The following is an 18,413-nucleotide window of genomic DNA, read 5'->3' on the forward strand; positions in this document are numbered from 1 at the left end:
GCAAAGGCTGGGTTTCTAGCACCTTTTGATGGGAAATTTAGAAACAAAACCAACAGTCTTGAAGGAAAGTTTATTTGACTTGTAATGCCCACATCCTAAGATTAAAGGTATGTAAAAAAAAAGCTGCAAAGAAGAAGAAAGAATGAAAACATGAACAGATTTTTACACCTTTAGGAAATCAAGAGAAAAAAAACAGGCACAAGTTTACATTCATTAGTTTTAGATATGGCAGAGGAATGTTCTACTGAAGAGGGGTAAATAAAACCCTGCTTTCCCACCTCCTGGTATGAGACAGCACAAGTCATAATCTTCAAAGCCACACTGATCTTGCAGATACAACAAGGCAGATTTTTCCTCATATTTCTTTTATTAATATACTTGTGCTTTAAAGATTAAAGACCCTCCTAGAGCCATTTGGTGTAGTATCTACAGACATACTCAAGTACCAAGTACATACTTTAACCACTGGTGAAGCTTGTTACAACCTTCACATAAAAACTGAGTGTCATGCACATTTGAGATTCTGTTTAAGCCTCAGAAACTATTGAAGGATTTTATTTCATAGCTGCTAAGCCACTTTAAATCTCCATCTGTGTTAAAATCTTGCAAGTGTCAGCCCAGAATGATTTAACCCCTTGAGAATAAGAGTTCACGATAAAAAAGGCAAATATCTTATCTCTAGAGATTCTACCCAAATACATATCTCATCTGCTACTAATACTGATGAATTTGCTCTGCTAAAACACAATATGCTGGGGAATGAGGGATTTGCTAGCAATCTCTTACAAAGCCAACAGGTAGATTTAATCATAACCTTTTACTCTACCCTGTGAAATAGATGAGTGAGGTGGCTGCCATTTGGACCAAGCCCTGCTCTGCCTGGGATCAGTGCAAGCAGCCCGAGTCCTCGCTCTGGGTTGCATCCAAAGGAGCTGAATGCAGCAAGTCACTGTCCACCACCTCTCAGGTCAGGGAGAGCTTCTTCCACAGGAACAGCTCCTCTTAACTCCCTGATCTGAACAAGTACTCCTCAGAGCCTGCCAACACCTTTCTCTGCCTTTCCTCTCAAGCTACATTGGGATCAAGGGGGAAGAGCAGCAATGAAATAGCCTGGAGGGGGTGTGCAGAGAAGTTTAACATGCTACTCAGTAAAGAGAAAAATCAGTTTGCCTCAGCAGAGCTCCTTGTGCAGGAGCAAGTTAGTGTTGGTGGGCAGAGGGGGAGAACTTAACATTTAAGAAGCTGCAGATATTCTTGAGGAAGATTCCTCTTTACCTTCACTGCGAGGACAGCATCCCCTAATTTGCAATAAGAGCCAAGGAAAAGCAAAAAGCTGTAATAAAACCATCTTTCTTCCATTTGATTGATTAGGAATTTACAACTTTGTCACTTAAAAAGCTACAGTGCAAGTTAGTAGTTTGCTTCCTGGGGACTGTGTTTCATTATCCTCTCCCACAAGGCTGCAAAGAGACCAAAGTCAGCAGCCTTGTCTCAAGGCTTGTGTCAGTTCTTGTCTGCACACAAAGCAGGCACGCTGCCCCAAACACTGAGGCCAAAAGACACTCAAAAGTAGTAAATAAATACACATAAAGCAACCCTGTGAAAGGAGAAATTAACAGCATTGACTGTTTAGAATTACAATCCATCTTATTACATAAATCTTCACGTTTTAGCATCTTTTGAACCACTATACAAAGCTGAAGTTACTCTTTCTTCTACACCAGCCATTCCAGAGCACAAAGCACTATAAACATTTTGTTTTTTGGCAAAGCAACTTGCTTTCAGAATACAACAGACTTCTGAGTCACAGTTTACATCTAGCAGGTGTGTTGTGCTAATACCACATCCTCTGTTTCTTCTCTCCCTGCATGCTGCCAGGAGCAAAACACCTCAGAGATCTTTCCTAGTTTCAAGTACTACCTCTTAAATCCTTCTCATAGCAGTTTATTTCATGCAGCCTCACTTGGGTCAGCTGCTCCTCACTTTGGCCTCAGCAGTATCTTGTTTATTGCATTAATCTGGTCTTCAGGGTAAGCCACATCAGCCTGATGTGCTTACAGAGCAACAAATGTTATGTGCTCTACACTTACTCTCCTGCAAGCATCTCAGGAACATTTCTCTCCTTTTCCATCCCTCTGGTTACTTGTTCCCTGTTTACTTCCTTCCTGCTTTTATCAGCAGAATCCACATTGGATATCTGAAGAGGAAGAAAGAAGATATTTGCAGTGTCCAAGCCCAGGCACTGACTTCCCACTCCTATGGAAACTCCAGATTCTTACATATTTTTCTGCCCTTGCAAACATGTGGCTAAATGAGGCCTTTTGTGTGGAACAGATACAAGGGATAACTAATCAATCTAGAGAGAAAAAACCCAAACCAGTGAAGCCCCTGTTTCTATTGAAACCCTACCTTTCTTCTCCCTCAAGACCTCATTCTGAGGCTGGGACTTGCAGCTGTATATGGACTGAAACAGGAGAAAGCACAAGCTGGACCCTCAACCTTCATCTGTAGCATTGCTCTAACAGAGGACTCAGCAAATCACTACAAACTTCACACAAAAGCCAGGACTGACTGCCTCATGGCCAGCAAACTCCAGTGCCACTATGCTACCCCTAGTTCCAGCTCAGCACATGCCCCAGAGCAGCCAGATTCACACGCTAGCTGTGCAGTCAGGATCACATCCTTGGAGAGGAGCCCATCCCAGCACTACAAGGTCACACACACATGCAAAAAACTACACCACGTTTCTTAGGAATGATAGACAGGAATGGCAGAGTTATTTCCTCTCTAGCAGCTTGATCCTAGCTCTCCAGCTATCTGCACACCTAACCCCTTTCATACATCACATCCAACATCTAGACCTCTACTACCTTGTGCATAACAGAAATAGGCACCACGCTATACAGGTTCCCCCTGCTTGTGTACACCCCACACCTCCTACCCAGCAAAAACTGCTTCTGGCTCATTCTGAAATACAGCAAGGCACTTTGATAGATGTTAAAGACTTTGTGCATATACAGGCAGGATGCAAACTCACCCCCTCCTCACACTAGCTTGTCTCAAGGGCAAACACAGACCTCCACAATTTCCTACGCAAGGACGACCACTGCACAGAAACCATTCATCTGGCCTGCAAAGAGCAGCAACACGGAGGGAACAGACCAACTTCCTTAGAGCTTCAGCCTGGTTACAAAAGCCTGCATTTTACTTCAGTGCTTTACAGAAGTATTTCTTCCTCCCTGGGAAATAAATCTTTGCTAGTCACATTTGTAAGGTAAAAATCAGCAGTAATGTCTGTGGAAACACAGCAGAGAAGAACCATGATAAAAGTCCCAAAGCAAACAAAGCCTCCTCGAGAGACTAAGAGTCAAGTGGAGAATTTGCCAATGATGTTCCCACTCCCACACACAATCATAAACATCAGGGATTATCCCCCAGAAAACACACAGGCAAAACAAGTATGTGTGTTGCCCTATTCAAGAGAACTGGGCAAAAATCTGGGCCCAGGCAGTTTGTGGTTTATATGACACATTAAAAATAATAATACAAGGAACAGGAAGGTGGAACAAAGAAGAAATTCAAACCATAAGCTGGCAAGTGGTCCTGGATCCATCCCAGCAAACACTACTGGCTACAAAAAAGCAGAAGGTCCCACCAGGTTGCTGTGTGTTGAGATAGCCTCGCTGCCACCACTGCGTGTTGCACGTAGTTTTATCCATCTCTGGGAGGAAAAAAAGGTCCTTGTACAAAACTGTTTTCCTCCCCTGCCTGCCATCAGATGAGTTCCTTCAGTGGCTCGCTGTCAGCAGGAAGCATGCCATTCATCTCAGGGGAAGCCTCAGTGCCCAAATATCCCAAGAGGATCTCGCTGCGCCGCCGTGACAGCTGCAAAATGTCTTCTGCCAGTGACTGCACCGTTGTGTATCTCACGTTGTCCAAATCAAACATGTCCTTCAGGTATTGTACTATCTGGTGCTGCAAAGATAAAAGAAAGGTTTACAGTGTGGAGAGCTCCCACCTGCCAATACCAGCTGCCTGGACTGCAGCAAGCACAGAAGGCCGGAAGGATTTTTGCCTGATTGCCATACAGGTAAAGATGTGCCTCAGGGTGGGTGTTACTTCTGTGGCTGGACCCCACCTCTTGCCTCTGAAACGGGACAGCAGAGCTCCTGAAATTCAGGGAAGCAATGCTAATGTCCATGGCAATATCCATACAGATATTTAACAACTGCAACACAGCCTCTCATGATATTATCTACACGAACAAGAGGATTTGGGCTTCAAGATCAAACCTGTGACGTTTTAAGACCCCATGTACTCTTACATCTGACATCCTTTCAGCATATGCACCCGTAATCTTTTCCAACATTGATGCTATAAATTGATCTCATCCCACTTTTTTGCTATTAGCTATGGTGAATTGTGCTGGGAGTTCCTGACAACCTGAATTCAGCAATCTGCATCCCAAAACCCAGTGATTTTTAGAAGGCTTTTGTATAGAGACAAGTTTAATGCCACATCAGTTACCAAAAGCACATATTTGCAGTTTTAAGCCAGAAGACAACAGCAGTCCCACATATTAGGAACAGAAAAGCCACCTTACCTTGAAAAAACTGCAGACTTCAGACAGCTGCTGCTTGGGCCCCAGAAAACCAAAGGCTAGAACAGGACTGACATGCTCCGATACGGAGTAGAAATGAGAGATAAAACCATCTGGTACCTGCCACAGGAAAGGGAAGAATTGGTTGGTCTTGGTTTGGGTCTCAGAATTAGCAACTTATTCCATCTCAGCTACCAAATTCCCTGCCAGAAAGCACCATGCTTCAGTAACTGAAGAGCTATTTAAGAACATCTCTTCCTGCTGAATTCATCTTTCAGATCCCTTGAAGGATGACTAGAGCTTGTGACTAGAGCTTTCTATCTTCATGTTTCTAACCTCATATTTCACGAGGAAAAGAAACAGATGAAAATGAAAGGCAACCACCAGGCAGTCTTACAGATTCTACTTATCATCTGTGGACCAAACAGGGAAAGGGCATGCAAATATCCAAGACAGAGCCATTGCATGACAGCACCAACACAGCTCCCACCACTCTCATCTCTCTTTGTGCCATGTCCTGAGATAAACCCAGTTGTACCAGCTGGTTGTGGGATAGGAGCTGAAACCTTGCCAGAGGCCACAGACCATGTGGCAGAACTTGGGTTGTGAAGTTGTGGCTTCCTGTTCCCCAGGTCCATGAACTCATCTGCTATAATACTTTAGAAAGCCACAGATTTAAGGGAAATGAATCAAGTAAAGGGGAGTCAACAATCAGTGCTGTGAAGTGAAGCAGCACATGAGGCATTCATTGCACTGCCAGAAGGGAAACTACAATTTAGGAGCAGCTCCTTGTTGCTTGGTGTCTGTGACCAGTCCTATGGTATTATGAGCAGGGAGAGGGAATACCAGACAGGCAATATTGTCTTTTGACACATTAAGAAAAAGGGAGAATGACATTGGAGCAATTCAGTAAGACACTGGCATGGCACTGGAGCAATGACAGCAGGACCCCAGGGCTTTAAAGCACCATGAAGAATGTGATTCAGTTCAGTCTTACACCACTTAGACTTTTGCATTTTGTCAAGATCTAGTTGTTATCTTTTGATCTTCAAATCCATTAATTTTGCTTACCATCAGAAGCCTCCTTTTTGCTTTCAGAACTGACCAGCAGGCAGTTGCTAGAGCCTACAGTTAACGGAAAGAGACCACCAGTTACTGGGATTACTTTTACCAGAAGCAGCCCAAAACAAACCACTTTATAGCACACTGCCATTGAAATAGCAAAGTAGTGACCCTCTTGTTACAACTCTAAAATGAGTGACAAAACCAAAGTGAACTAGAAGCAGATTTAGCCATTCCAGATCCATTCAAGAAAAGCCAAAGTGTTTTTCAAGATTGTTCATATGATCTGACACAGTTGCCAAACACCTCAGTATTCAGACTAAGTAGAGATGCCTCCCAACCATCTTCTCAATCTATGAAACTAATCAGCATAAAAACACAGCTAGGGGCCAGGATTAGAGGAATGTGCTGCTGTTGGAGCCTCAGTGTCTACTGAGGTACCACCAGAATGAAGGGCCAGGGGCAAAAAAGGCCACACATGTTTTTTCCCCCCTACATTTTAATCCTCTTATTTTCATTCATGAAAATGTGTCATCATCTTTTAACATCTCCTTGGCATCTCTGACAAAGGCTGCTAGAGAAAGAAGTCCACTGGAGCCAGCCAGATGCCTACAAAAGGAAAGCTTTCCTGTAAACAGTTTACATGTACCAGAAGATTGTTGTTTAGTGCTTCAGGAAAGTCTGTTAATTCTAAAGGGAAAATTCAGCTCAGCCAGGACAGCTGAGGTCACATTCTTTCCTTGGCACTGAGACCTTGACCAGCTTGAGAGTTGGGCAGAGAGGAACCTCATGAGGTTCAACAAGGGCAAGTGCAGCCAGGGAGGAACAACCCCCTGCACCAGCACAGGCTGGGAGTGACCTGCTGGAGAGCAGCTCTGCAGAGAGAGACTTGGGAGTGCTGGTTGATAATAAACTAAACATGAGCCAGCAAAGTGCCCCCATAGGCAAGAAGGCCAATGGCATTCTGGGGTGTATTAAGAAGAGCATGGACAGCAAGTTGAGGGAGGTTATGCTCCTCCTTTACTCTGCCCTGGTGAGGCCTCATCTGGAGTCCTGTGTCCAGTTCTGGGCTCCCCAGCTCAAATGGGACAGGGAACTGCTGGAGGAAGGCCAGTGGAGAACCACTGAGGGTGTGGAGGCTCCTTCTCAGGAGGTTTCCAAACCCGCCTGGACATATTCCTGTGCCCCCTGAGCGAGGGGAACCTGCTTTAGCAGGGGTTGGGCTGGACAAGCTCTAGAGGTCCCTTCCAACCCTCATTATTCTGTTATTCTCTGATCTCACACTCAGCACAAAGATGCCCCGTTTCACACACCGTCTCCTTGAAGCTGTCGGAGAGCCAGCGGTTGCGCAGCACAGCCAGCACGGAGGAGGGAGGGTTCTCTAGATCCTCAAAAGCATCCATGAGGATAAAATCCAGCACAATATCAAAGAAACTCATACACACCACCTGTCAGAGAGCAGAACAGTCTGTAAAGGGAGCAGTTTTGGGTTTTTTTAACTAGGTTGACTTTACATTTTGATGCTTCCAACCAAGGAGCAATGAGCTGAAGTATGGAAGGCAATGGGATTTCTGCAGTGGTTGTTTCACTCCTGGGCCACTCCTACATATCCATGATCTTTCAACTACTCTGCAACTTTGTAGAGATAATGTCTTTACCAACCCCTCTTCCCTCCAGCTCCTGCTGAGTGGTTGGCCAGGTCTCTTGCTTCAGTGCATAATGCAGCATCTCCTCGTAGCTTTCCAGAAAAGCTTTAGGATTCTGGGAGAACAGAGAAACAATACATTTCAGAAGCTACAACAGCTGTGGGCACCTTTCACCCCAGTCTGACTCATCTATTTTGAGCTGACATCAACATCAATGCATGCAAGTGGCTGAAGTTTTTAGCCAAAACACTTTGTGCTGAAAGAGGATTTCTTTCTGGGAGGCATTGTTGGCCCCAGGCTCAGCTGTGAGCCAAAGCACTGATGTTGTCCCACTTTCTTCCAGGAAGTAGCTAGAAAAACCTGTAGGCAAACTAAACCAGTAAGAGATAAACACTGTAAGCAATCATCTCCCTGTTCAGGGGATGACCATTGACTAAGCCAGTGATCTGAACTTGTACATCACTGTTGCAAAGGTTTAATTCTCTTTTCCCCTTCCTCTACTCCCCGAGATGATGCCATTGCTGATGCACAGCCTGTGTCCTCTGTCTGCTCCAGCAGACACAGTATTGAACTGTGCACAGGAGCTGCACAGAAAGGTCTTTTCAAGAGAATTTGGCTAGACAAGATTGAAAGCACAGGCATTCTATTTCTCTCACTAAGTCACTAGCATATAGATTAAGTTTTCTCCTCCAAGACACTAGAAAAACTCGTGTTGGAGGAACAAGTGTCCCTGGGCTCACAAGGCACAACTGAGTTCTTACACAAACTTCCTACCTTTTCAGCTTTTGTCATCAGTCCTATCACCATTTGCTTCCCAACCTCCCCAAAAAACAGTTGATTGCTTTCATCCTCCAGCAGCTCCTGCAAAAGGAAAACAAGAAGTCTCCTGTCAGCACCTCCACCCACAGGAACACTGAGTTGGGAGGCAAAAAGGACAGGACACCAAGCAGTGCAATGCTGCATACACCACTATCATAAGCTGGAGTCTAGAAAACAAAAACTGCTCTCTCCAGGAAGTGAGGTTAAAATCAGGCTGAAAGACTGGAAGCAGCAAAGATAGAGGCACAGGAGCCACAGTGGGACCAGGGCACAAAAGCTGCTGTTCAAGGCTCTAGACATACATTGCTATAAAGATGATTGGGTTAAGAAGGAAACCTTGCTTCCCCACCTCAAAGGGCTGACTGCAGCCCAGTGAAAAGCTCTTCAGTGGAAGTAGTTTCAGAGCTGCCCAGGAGCTGCTATCAAACTTCCACTTCTCAGAACCAAAACTGTCAGTGGCCACATGACCACTGCTCAAAGAGGACCAGGGGATCCTCTTCCTCTCCAAATCAAATTGATCAGGATGAGATTCCAAAATTAAGCAAGGGGAGCTTGGGCTGCTGCTGCTTCTGCTTTTACTTGCTCTAGAGAGACAAAGACCTCAGCCCTGCACAGGGAGAAGGTGCTGCTGGCAGCAATGTGCTGTGGGAAGCCCAGAGCCTCGAGCTGTCCTCACCTGGAAGGCTTGCCTGACACAATGCAGCTTTGCAAGGAAATCCTGGTCACTGTAGCAGCCAAGGAGCTCTGTCCTACAGGAAAAGGAGAAGGATTGCATGAACTTCAGCTATCCTGATGTTTGTGTTCCTAACAGCTGGGAATAAGAGGATGGATGGGGTAACACTTTTTTCTGTAGTGCCCAGGGACAGGACATCACCCTTTCTTAACATGTGTCCTAAAATCTAGTGCTAGTTCTCTGGGAAGCCCAAATCAGCAGGAAAGCTGCTAAGAGTTTCCATTCCCAAAGGGTCATTCTGGTTATAGGGCTGCTCAAAGGGAAATAAATGTGTTCACACTGCTCAAAGAAGCTTTGACCCAAGGACTCCAAACTTCAGCTGGGTCTTCACCTCAGCGTCCGACACGCAACCTTCCCTTCTTTCACCAACTGCAGAGCTTCTTCATATGCTGCTACTGGCTTAGAGAGGTGGAATGGTATTTCCTCAAAGTGGAGAGGGTCAAAGAGCTGTAGAGGTATAGCAAGGGACATGGGAAGAACAAAATGATCTCGTTAAGTATTTGCAAATACTTGGAGACAACAACAAACAAGATGTGCCTTCTTCAGCTGGCAAACTTCTGTCACTGCCAGTTATTTCATGCAAAGATTTCTTTTCCCCTCAGTCTCAAAACTGTCTCAGCTCTGACACAGATCACCATCCCCTAAAATTTACACAAAAAGCCACATTACATTAGATGCACAGTGCCTTCCCAGCTGTTACAGCCTGCTTTTTACAGTAGATAGGAAGATGATGTGGAAATGCAGGTTGGAAAGGGCTGTGCCATGCACCTAATTAAAACGCTTCTCGACATCCATCATGAACCTCACAGCTTGGGACTGGGGCTCCATGTTTGCTCCACTTCCTCTAACAAAATGTATCTGGCTCCACTGCTTTTGTGGCTTCCCCCCCAAGCAGCTGGACTGTGACATACAGCTGGAACTTCAAGTCACCTCTGCTGCAGAGAAGAAGGAGTCCTCAGAAATGGAGCTGTCTTCATCATCGGTCCGAAGCCGCAGCGACCCGTCCGTTAAGGGAAGCATTAAAGTCTTCTCTGGAGGAAAGGAAGAAGCTGCATGTGTTGGAGTTTATGGACTACCATTCCTCTCACAGCTCCTCTGCTCTCTCTTTCTCTCTCCCACCCCCACAAACAGCACTTTGTCACCACTTTATTGCCTGGCTTCCAGAAAAGACATAAAACCAGCCAGGAAAGTGGCATTTTAATGGCCAAAGGCAGCTGCCATACCCAGGTCCAGCAGCATGCTGTCTGATGGGAGTGAAGACCCAAACTCTTCCTGGAGGTGGTAGGCTCGGTGCAAGAGGGACTCCAGCTTCTCAGCAAACTCCCTTTTCTGGGACTCCTCCTTGAACACACAGAAATGCCACCCTTAGTTAGCCAGTTGGGTGGAGGCAGATTGACAGCACAAACATGGGCAGCAATAAAATGGGATTTACAGTTTGCAGATTAAATGATTTAAAAGAGAGGAGTCATTAATCCTACAATGCAGCTAATAATGCAAGGAGAGGGAAGCTTCTGCACAGCCTAGACAAACCCTCTTGCTTTTTAGCTTCACAATTTTAGTTTCCTGGTAAAAAGAGAACTGGAGAGCTTGAACCTGTCATCCAGAAAAGCTGGTATTTTAATGAGTTATAGATCACTTAATTCTTCTGACTCCTGACTTTAGCCTAATTTCAAGAGGGAATCACATCAGAAAATCTGTGCTGACTACAAGAGAGTATCCAGAAGTAGGTAACAGAGTAAGAGTCCTGGGATTAAGGTGCTGGGCATAAGGAAATTTGCTGGAAGCAGCAAAGGAGGATTACAAAAAAATAAAGGGAGAAAAAGAAGACTTACACAGCATCTTGCCTTCATGTCCCTGCATCTGCATGGGAATCTCACCCAGAAGACAGAAGCATTAACAAGCACAAAATCTGTTTTGATAATGAATCAACTGTTTTCAAGTCAGTTTTAGAAATACTACAGGACTCTTTGAGGACAGGCAAGAGGAGAATTTGACTTGGATAAATATCATCCACCACAAAAGATAAGTATCCCACAGACCTCCTACACCAGTCCCTGTTTGTAAAAGGCTGGGAACACTTTTTGCCAGGGAGAACTCCTGCAGAGTTGAGAGTTTACCTCCTTTCACAGCTCTGAGCTACAACTTGCTCTTCAGCTTTGTGACTGGCAGTGAGCCTTTCTCTTTTGGAGCTCCTCTTATCAGAGGTCTTCCCTGTACAATCCTCAAGTCCAAGGCAACAAGGCACTGTCCTGAAGTACTTATTTCTGGAGCTGTAGACGAGTGAGTTACACATCTCCCTGCCTCACTTGCTCAGTGAGCAAGGGCATATTTAGCTCCTACCAAGCTACTATGTTGCTTTACTCACAAATACACCAGGCAGCTGACCTCTGTTTCTCCACCCAGCTTCCTAGGAAGGGACAGTGACCACCAAGATCTCCACTTTCCAATGTGTTTAATCACATTACAGACACAACACTGCCAGGCAAAGAAGTGACTTCTTCCTCTCTGGTGCTGTATTTGTTACAGCCTTATCCTACCACAGCCTGTGCTGCTGGAGGACTGGTGTGACAGTGACTGACATGATGCTGGAAGGTGGGTAGAAGAGCTGTGGAATGAGGGGGTGAGACTTATTAAAAAGAAAAAGAAATTAAAACACCCACTCACATTGCATAAGGAAGCTGCAGATACAGACAGCTCTTAAATAGAGTCTGGCCCCACTCTGCTCTTCATTTACTCTTCTTTTAACCTCCTAATTATTGCTTCCAGCACCCAGGCTGGTCTTTCAGCACATTCCCCAGCTGGCAAACGCAAGGGAAAGGTGGGAACCTACCTCTGGAATGCTCTCAGACACGCTCTCTTGCTGTTTCTTGCTGTCCCAGGGAAGGGGGGTGCTGGTACTAGCACTGTCCCTCTGCCTGATGGTAAGTGCCTGCTCCCACTTCTGCAGAGCCTCCTCAAACAGCTCCATGCCTGGCAATGCAACCAGATACAGGCTGTGAGAGTCCTGGGCCACTTAGGAACAAAGTGATACAACTTGAAGTCTTTGCCCACTCAGACAATCCAGCAGAGAGGGAAGCCTCTCTCTCAACTGGTAAGAAACAATTCATGTATTCTATTTCTTTCCCTTTTTAACATAGTTTAATTTAGATTAGAAGTTAAGGAGAACATCCTCAAACTGCATATAGGGAGCCTGTTGCTCAAAGAACAGTATTTTGCAAGTAAACTATTCATTGAAAAACACAGAAATGTTCCTTTGGGAGAAGACTGGATTGTTACAAGAAGTGACTGAACTGAAGCTGAGAACAGAAGAGAGCTTCCTATCAGAGCTGCTGATGTTCTGCTTCAATTTACACTCTCTTTTTCCTCTTACAGTGATAAATGACCCCTTCCCCCCAGGGCAATGTTACCCTTGTGCTTGTTTACCTTGAACATAGAGACTTTCTGCACTGGCATCACCAATGGCTCCAGCATCTCCCATTGCCTGGGCCTCCCACATCCCTGCTGGTATTGGACTTGAAGAGTTGACTGCTACCATCTGCAGGAAGGAAGCAGAAAGCAGCAGATTCCTTTTGAATTCTCTGCAAGAGCAGCAATGTTAAGACCACACAAACACCACCAGCAGTTACATTTCAACAACAAACCATTTCCCCTCCCCATATCAGTACTCCCTTGCCTAGGAAGAGGAAGGTGTCAGGGTAACCAGCCCCCTCTTGCTTGGGTTCACACTGCACTGTCAGCTGCCAAGAGCTGCACAGTGCCAAAAAGAGAGGCAAGGTGAGAAGTCCTCCTCTTCTCCACCCAGCACCACTGTGGTGTCTTTGAAAGCACAGAACATGGTGTGAAAAATACCTTCCCAACCAATTTACACTGAAGCTTCATCAGGAAACAGCAAACTGTACAGTGGTGAGCACTGATAGAGGCAACAGCCTAAAAAAGCTCCAAAGCAATCACCACAGAGGTGCAAGGACTCTGATCTAAAGTTCCTGTCAGCCCCAACTGCCTGTGCAAAAACCATTGGAAGTGGGGGGAAGTGACCACAGTCCAAACAAAGGAACAGGAAAAACACAGCTGAGGACTTTGGCCAGGGGGATCTTTGCTCTTCCCTTTGTAACTAAACCTGCTCCTGGGAGGGCTGGGCACTAAGATGCACACAGCAAACTGTCAGCTTCTCCAGTTTCACACCAGTGCATAAATGTCTTTTAAAGTCTGACCCACTAAAGTGCTGGCTTCAAGTACTATCAATGACCAGTGTTTCCAAATGGCTTAAAGATGTCCAAATGTGAGCCCAATACGAGGGAAAAAAGCAACAATAATAGTCTGACAGATGACTTCTTGCCCTGCCTCCACTGATTAACCTCTGTGGAGCACTAATGAGTCACCCTCAGAGACAGAACTGCAAATCATCAGTTCACTGCTGCCGATTTACTATTTACTAGATAGCGAAGAACCACTTCAGGAAGCAAATAAGAGAGCAGGCAGAAAGTGCAGCTGTGCAAAGGATGAGCTGTTTTTCCATCAGGTGACATTAAAGCAATGAGTACAGTGTCCCACCCAATGAAGGGGGTAGAGGAATAGATCTCTCTCTGTGTGGATATCCACATCCACCAGCAGTAGAAAAAAAGAACTGTAGATAGTTTATCTAAACAGCAGCAATATAAAACCTGGAACAACATCTGTGGGAAGGGAGAAACCACGAGGGAATTAAACGGATGTGAGTGTTGCTGCAGCGGGAGGGAGGCCAGAGCTGGCCTCCCAGTTACCTCAGGGGAATACTGGTGCAGGGCTGCAGGCGCAGCGCTGTGCCGCCACTGCCGCCTGCTGGAGACACACCTTGGCCAGCACACATCTATCGGCAACTTTCTGATGCTTTAACCATACAGGACAAGCTAAAACACAGCGATGCCTGCATTTACTGTAAGGTGTCAGTGGCCAACAGCTCCTTCCAAAAGGGTGATTTCTCCCTCTTCTTGCCATAGCACTGTTAGACAGCCAATGAGCCCTAGCAGGTGATGCTGGGCTGGGGAGGATGGCAGGAACACACAGCACAGGAACCTCCAGAGGTTCACTTGTGCCACCTGCTGCTCCAGACTTGGAGCAATGGGGATGTAAACCAGGTCCTGAAGTCACAAATGCTCCCCAGAGTTTCTGTGTTTGGTCTCACAGAGGTGGATATAAGCAGTGCCTGGTTAAGCCTGAATTACCTGTATTTATAGGCTGGTTTTGGCTTTGGAGGAGCTAGAATGACTAGGCTGTGTTCTCAGCCTGCACTGTTTCCTGAGCAGAGCTACTAGATTGTAGTAGTTAACATGGTTTTAACAACCAAGCAACCTGTGAGCAGCCTCAGCAGAGGAGAATTGTGCTGGCACAAGGGCTACTGAGCTACCTAAACAAGCTCCTCCACTGCTGTGAGACTCCATGACAACCCAGCCTCGCTCCTTGAGGGAGTCCCAGAGCCCCACAGGATCAGGGCCATGTCATACATGCAAGTCCCTCATGCAGCTCCTTAGGTACCCACTTCTTGGCCAGGAGTTGCTCTTATTTCATGCAGGCAACTCCTGACAGTCCCCATGAGATTAGTATCAGAACCCACCCTCCAGTTATGCCATAACTTGTTCTGTTCCAAAAGCTTTGGCATTATCCATCAGCCAGCATAAGCTCAAGGACTTTGTGATCTTGTTACAGGTAGGTGCACTCACATCTCCCAGCTCTGCTTCTCCTAGCCCAGCTGAGAAGGCTCTTACCGAGGCAAGGCTGTGAGAGGAACTCGAATGTTTGCTGGGCTCGATGGAGGAAATCCCACTGAGAGTGTCATTGCTCTTGCTGCCAGGACTCTGGACTCTCTTGCTGGAATATCCTGAAGTTGGGAAAGTCACACAAAAACAGGATTTTAAGCAAGATTCATTGCAGCTGTGAATAAGGAGGGGAGCATCCCTCTGTCAAGTGTTCCTGCAGATGCACAAAGCCGCATCGGTACTTAGAAGTGAGTCACCAATCTCCCGTGTGCTCTATTTTGCTCTGAGACACTAAGGAAGGTGACATTAGTGGGGATCTAGGGCTGAGCAGTGAGTATCTACTCCCTGCTTATGGATGGCAGGAGGCATGCACAAGTAGAAAGCAAGGAGGAAGAACTCCTGCAGCTTCCCTCAGAGCAGGCTGAGCACAGATGTTGCTCCCTTGGCTCTTATTAAAAAGACTTAAAGACTCTTCATGTTTCATGAAACAACTGCTTAACCCCTGAAGTGCTTTGCAGGGCACCTGGGTCAGTCTTACCCCAAAAATCAATACAAGCAGGTGAAGATGCTGCCTCACAGTCTGGGAGCAGCCACAGAGCTGGAAAGACACTCCTGACTCCCCAGCCAGACCCAGAGTACCCTCTCCTGACACCCAACCTCACCAACACAGCTGCATCACCGAGATCAATACACAACCAGGTCACCACATGCCCCGGGTGCTTATTAATGGGAGCAGCAACCTCAGAGTCACTTTTTGAGCTCAAGGTCTCTCCCTTTCCTCTGCTAACTCTGTGTTCATGGCACTGTGCTTCAGGCTTCCAATTTCACTCTCCATTGATGCACTACACAAACAGCTTTGCTTTCCTCTCCCTCCCCCAGCTATCAGAAACTCCCCATCGCTCCCTGTGCACCCTTTTAAAAGCTTTTGGAGATTTCCCCCTTTCTGCAAGGCTAACCTTTCTTCACAGAGGAGACCCTTCTGGTTGGCAGGATGGGCACTGTGATCCCTCCAGGCTTAAAGCCACACTTGTCTGGAGCAATCTGCTTCTTTCGCCGCCGCCGCCGCTTCAGCTGATGAGCTGCAAGAGCCAAGGCAACTGTCCCGAGAGCTGTGGCAAACAGCACCTTACGCAGGCCTGGAGAGAGCCGCAGCTGAGAGAACACAGACTTTAAACACAAAAGATAGGGAAGAGCAACAATGAAACACCAATTCCACCACCCTTTTTATGGTTTCTTTTTAATCAGCTCTTAAACAGAAGACACCTTGGCATTTCCCCCCCTCCCACTCACAAAACACAGCCCCTGGTGCACAACTGAGACGTTGCAGCAGCATCTTCACAGAACTTGGTCTCAATTCTCATGATCAAAACACACCACAAAACTTGCACAGTGCCTCTAACAGGTGCAACTCCAGTTACCCAAAGGCAGTTCTGAAACCCTAGTATGTAGCTGAGCTTTATTGCCTCAAGTGTTACATTACTAGAAGTGGGAAATCTATTACAAATGTCACTTTTCAGTGCCTCTGCAGGAAGGGAAGGTTGATCATGGGTGTTCTCCCAGGAAGGAATGTGGGAAGTCCTTCTTTTCCCCTCTCCAAGACCACCCTGAGCAGTTCTCTGTTCATGCAGTTCTTACAAACCCTCAAAGTGCTCAGGCCCCCAGCATCACTCCCACCATGACTCTGCCCCTCACAACTAGCACAGACTCTCTACAGACTACCCCCAAAGTGAAAACCCAAGGAACTCGACAGAAAAGCCTTTCCTGCTTGTTGTACCTGCCCAAACGTCGTGTAAACAAACACAGGGATCTCTGCCACGGTCATTGCCAAGGCCTGGATGATGGACATTCCTTCTGTCCTTCTAAATGCCATGTCTGCACAAAGATCTCAGCACCTCGAGGAGCCACAAGGTATGTGTGGGGAGGGCACTTGTGGATGCTGCGCGAGATGCTCACAAAGAAATCCAATTCCTCTCTGACATCTGGCTCAGAGTCCTGGGGTCAGCCTTCATCTGGCAATCCTCCTCCTGCAGGAAGAGGGAAATCAAGTGAGTGAAGGGAACACACGACTTCTGCTTCACAAACTACACACACCAGCTCACTTGGAGCACCAGTGCTGCTACAGCCAGGCAGGTCTAAACCATTTCTCACTAATGGCTGTGTTTCTTTTCACTTGTCCTACCAACCACGGGGTCAGATTCCCAACCTGCTCTACAGCAGCAGCAGCAGCCTTGGTCTCAATAGCTGCTGGAGAATTTTTCTCCCAGTTGGCTGTAGATGGTTGGAGGGATTTTGTTTGCAGTGCCCATATTCAAAAATACTATCACAAATAACCACATGTATGCTTCCACTGGAAAAACTCTGTCCTGGCTCAGCTTTCAGTGAATCAAAGGCCTGCTCAGGAGTCACCAGCTAAAGAGTGTTTACTCAGGAGGTTTCAAAGCTGCTTGAGTTTATGCAGACTTTGTCTGTACTGGGACAGAGAGAGACATGCTTCATGTCAAGGACATTGCTACAGAAGGGATTGTCTTATAAACACTATGAAGTTATAAACTCTTTGGTCCTGCTCCCTTTGCAGCAAGCTGTCCTTCCACAGCGACAAGACACTGCTCTTCCCTCACAGGCAGCTGTGCTCCAGCCACTCCAGGCTCTGCCACCTCCCCACACCAACAAGCTGAACTCTCCAAGGGCATTACAGTTACATCACAAGCCCCCCATTCCTGCCTGACCCCCAGAGCTGACAGCAGCCTCGCACCCCACGGCCTGGGGGTTGGCACAACCCCATCTGCGAGCTGCGCTTGGAAATGGTCTCAAGGTGGAAATGGTCACCAGCCACAGGCCACAAGCTCTCCCCACAAGGTTAAATGCAACGTTTGGGCCAGAGCAGAGCTAAGGAGAGCAAAGTGCATGAAATTCTGGGCACAGAAAGCACCGCAGGGGGTTTTGATACTTGGCCGGGGAGCACACGCGGCACGGCACCGGAGAAACGCCGCTGTCTGGGGCATCTCACCACAGCCCTGTCTGCCACGGGCTCGCAGGGGGAAGCGCTGAAGGCAACACAGGGCAAGGGGTGTCCAACTCACCGGCCCCAGGCTGGGAGCTCCTCACGGGAGAGCTCACACCAGCACTGCAGCAAGCTGGGGCCCTGCGAACGGCGCTCCCGGGCCCTCCGCAGCATCCCCACAGCCCCCGCACCCACACAGCCCCCCGCACACCCCTGTGCCCTGAGGCCGCGCAGGCCCCTCGCAGCTCCGGGGCATCCCCTGGGCCCCCCGCCAGCTCCGCATCCCGGGGGAAGCCCGTGCCCTCCGCACCCGGTGCGTCCCTCCACCCCCAGGCCCAGTTCCAGCAGGGGTCTCCGTTTCCCACGTCCCCCCACCCAGCAATGGTGCGTCCCGCCCGGCCTGGCCTCCGCGAGCGAGCGCGGCCGGCACCACTCACCGTGGCGGGGGAGGCGCACGGCCCTGGTCGGCGCCCTCTCCCCCCGCCGCACGCCATGGCCGCGGAAGGGCAGCGTCTCCTTCCCCCGCGCTGCAGCCTACCCTGAAGGAGGCGGCGCCGCCACCCCCTCCGCCATCCCTCCAGCCAATAAGAGCGGCGAGCTGCCCGCCGCCGAGCCAATCGCAGCGCTGCCCCGCGCCCGGCCGGAGGCTGCTGCGGCGAGTGCGGCTGAGCAGCGAGGGGAAGGGGCGGGGGGCGCGGCGCCAGCGCCCATTGGGCCGCGGCTGACAGCTCGCCCCGCCGCGCCGGCCCTGCTTAAAGCGGCCGCGCCCGCCGCCCGCGCCCGCCGCCCGCGCCCCGCCGCCCCCCGGCGAGCCCGGGGC

The 18,413-nt window shown here is 48.0% G+C and overlaps 1 protein-coding gene across 3 annotated transcripts; it reads right to left on the bottom strand.

Moving 5' to 3' along the window:
• Positions 1 to 347: 347 nt before the first annotated feature.
• On the bottom strand, positions 348 to 18,115 carry MIGA2 (mitoguardin 2). 3 transcript variants are annotated; one of them, XM_062011225.1, is made up of 16 exons: positions 18,031 to 18,115; positions 16,367 to 16,616; positions 15,549 to 15,744; positions 14,602 to 14,714; positions 12,284 to 12,395; positions 11,691 to 11,830; positions 10,084 to 10,201; positions 9,791 to 9,891; positions 9,192 to 9,307; positions 8,804 to 8,876; positions 8,083 to 8,169; positions 7,325 to 7,423; positions 6,976 to 7,110; positions 5,672 to 5,725; positions 4,604 to 4,720; positions 348 to 3,975 (listed from the first exon to the last, which is right to left on the bottom strand). In XM_062011225.1, exons 2-16 carry the CDS (start codon positions 16,460 to 16,462, stop codon positions 3,775 to 3,777), a joined length of 1,758 nt encoding a protein of 585 aa, XP_061867209.1. In that variant the 5' UTR covers positions 16,463 to 16,616; positions 18,031 to 18,115; the 3' UTR covers positions 348 to 3,774. The 3 variants fall into 3 exon arrangements, with proteins under 3 accessions (XP_061867209.1, XP_061867208.1, XP_061867207.1); XM_062011224.1 differs by having other exon boundaries at positions 10,084 to 10,198; positions 15,549 to 15,759; XM_062011223.1 differs by having other exon boundaries at positions 15,549 to 15,759.
• Between the last annotated feature and the right edge of the window lie 298 nt (positions 18,116 to 18,413).

This window comes from Colius striatus, chromosome 19 (assembly GCF_028858725.1).
Source record: "Colius striatus isolate bColStr4 chromosome 19, bColStr4.1.hap1, whole genome shotgun sequence".
NCBI classification, from domain to species: Eukaryota; Metazoa; Chordata; class Aves; order Coliiformes; family Coliidae; genus Colius; species Colius striatus.

What these genes read in the sequence shown, in the direction of transcription:
- MIGA2 (XM_062011223.1), bottom strand. Translation starts at nt 16,462, where the DNA reads ATGGCATTTAGAAGGACAGAAGGAATGTCCATCATCCAGGCCTTGGCA. An exon ending in TTTACACGACGTTTGGGCAG is followed by an intron (nt 15,760 to 16,366) that starts GTACAACAAGCA and finishes TTGTGTTTAAAG; the next exon opens with TCTGTGTTCTCTCAGCTGCG. An exon ending in TGATGACAAAAGCTGAAAAG is followed by an intron (nt 7,424 to 8,082) that starts GTAGGAAGTTTG and finishes CTGTTCTCCCAG; the next exon opens with AATCCTAAAGCTTTTCTGGA.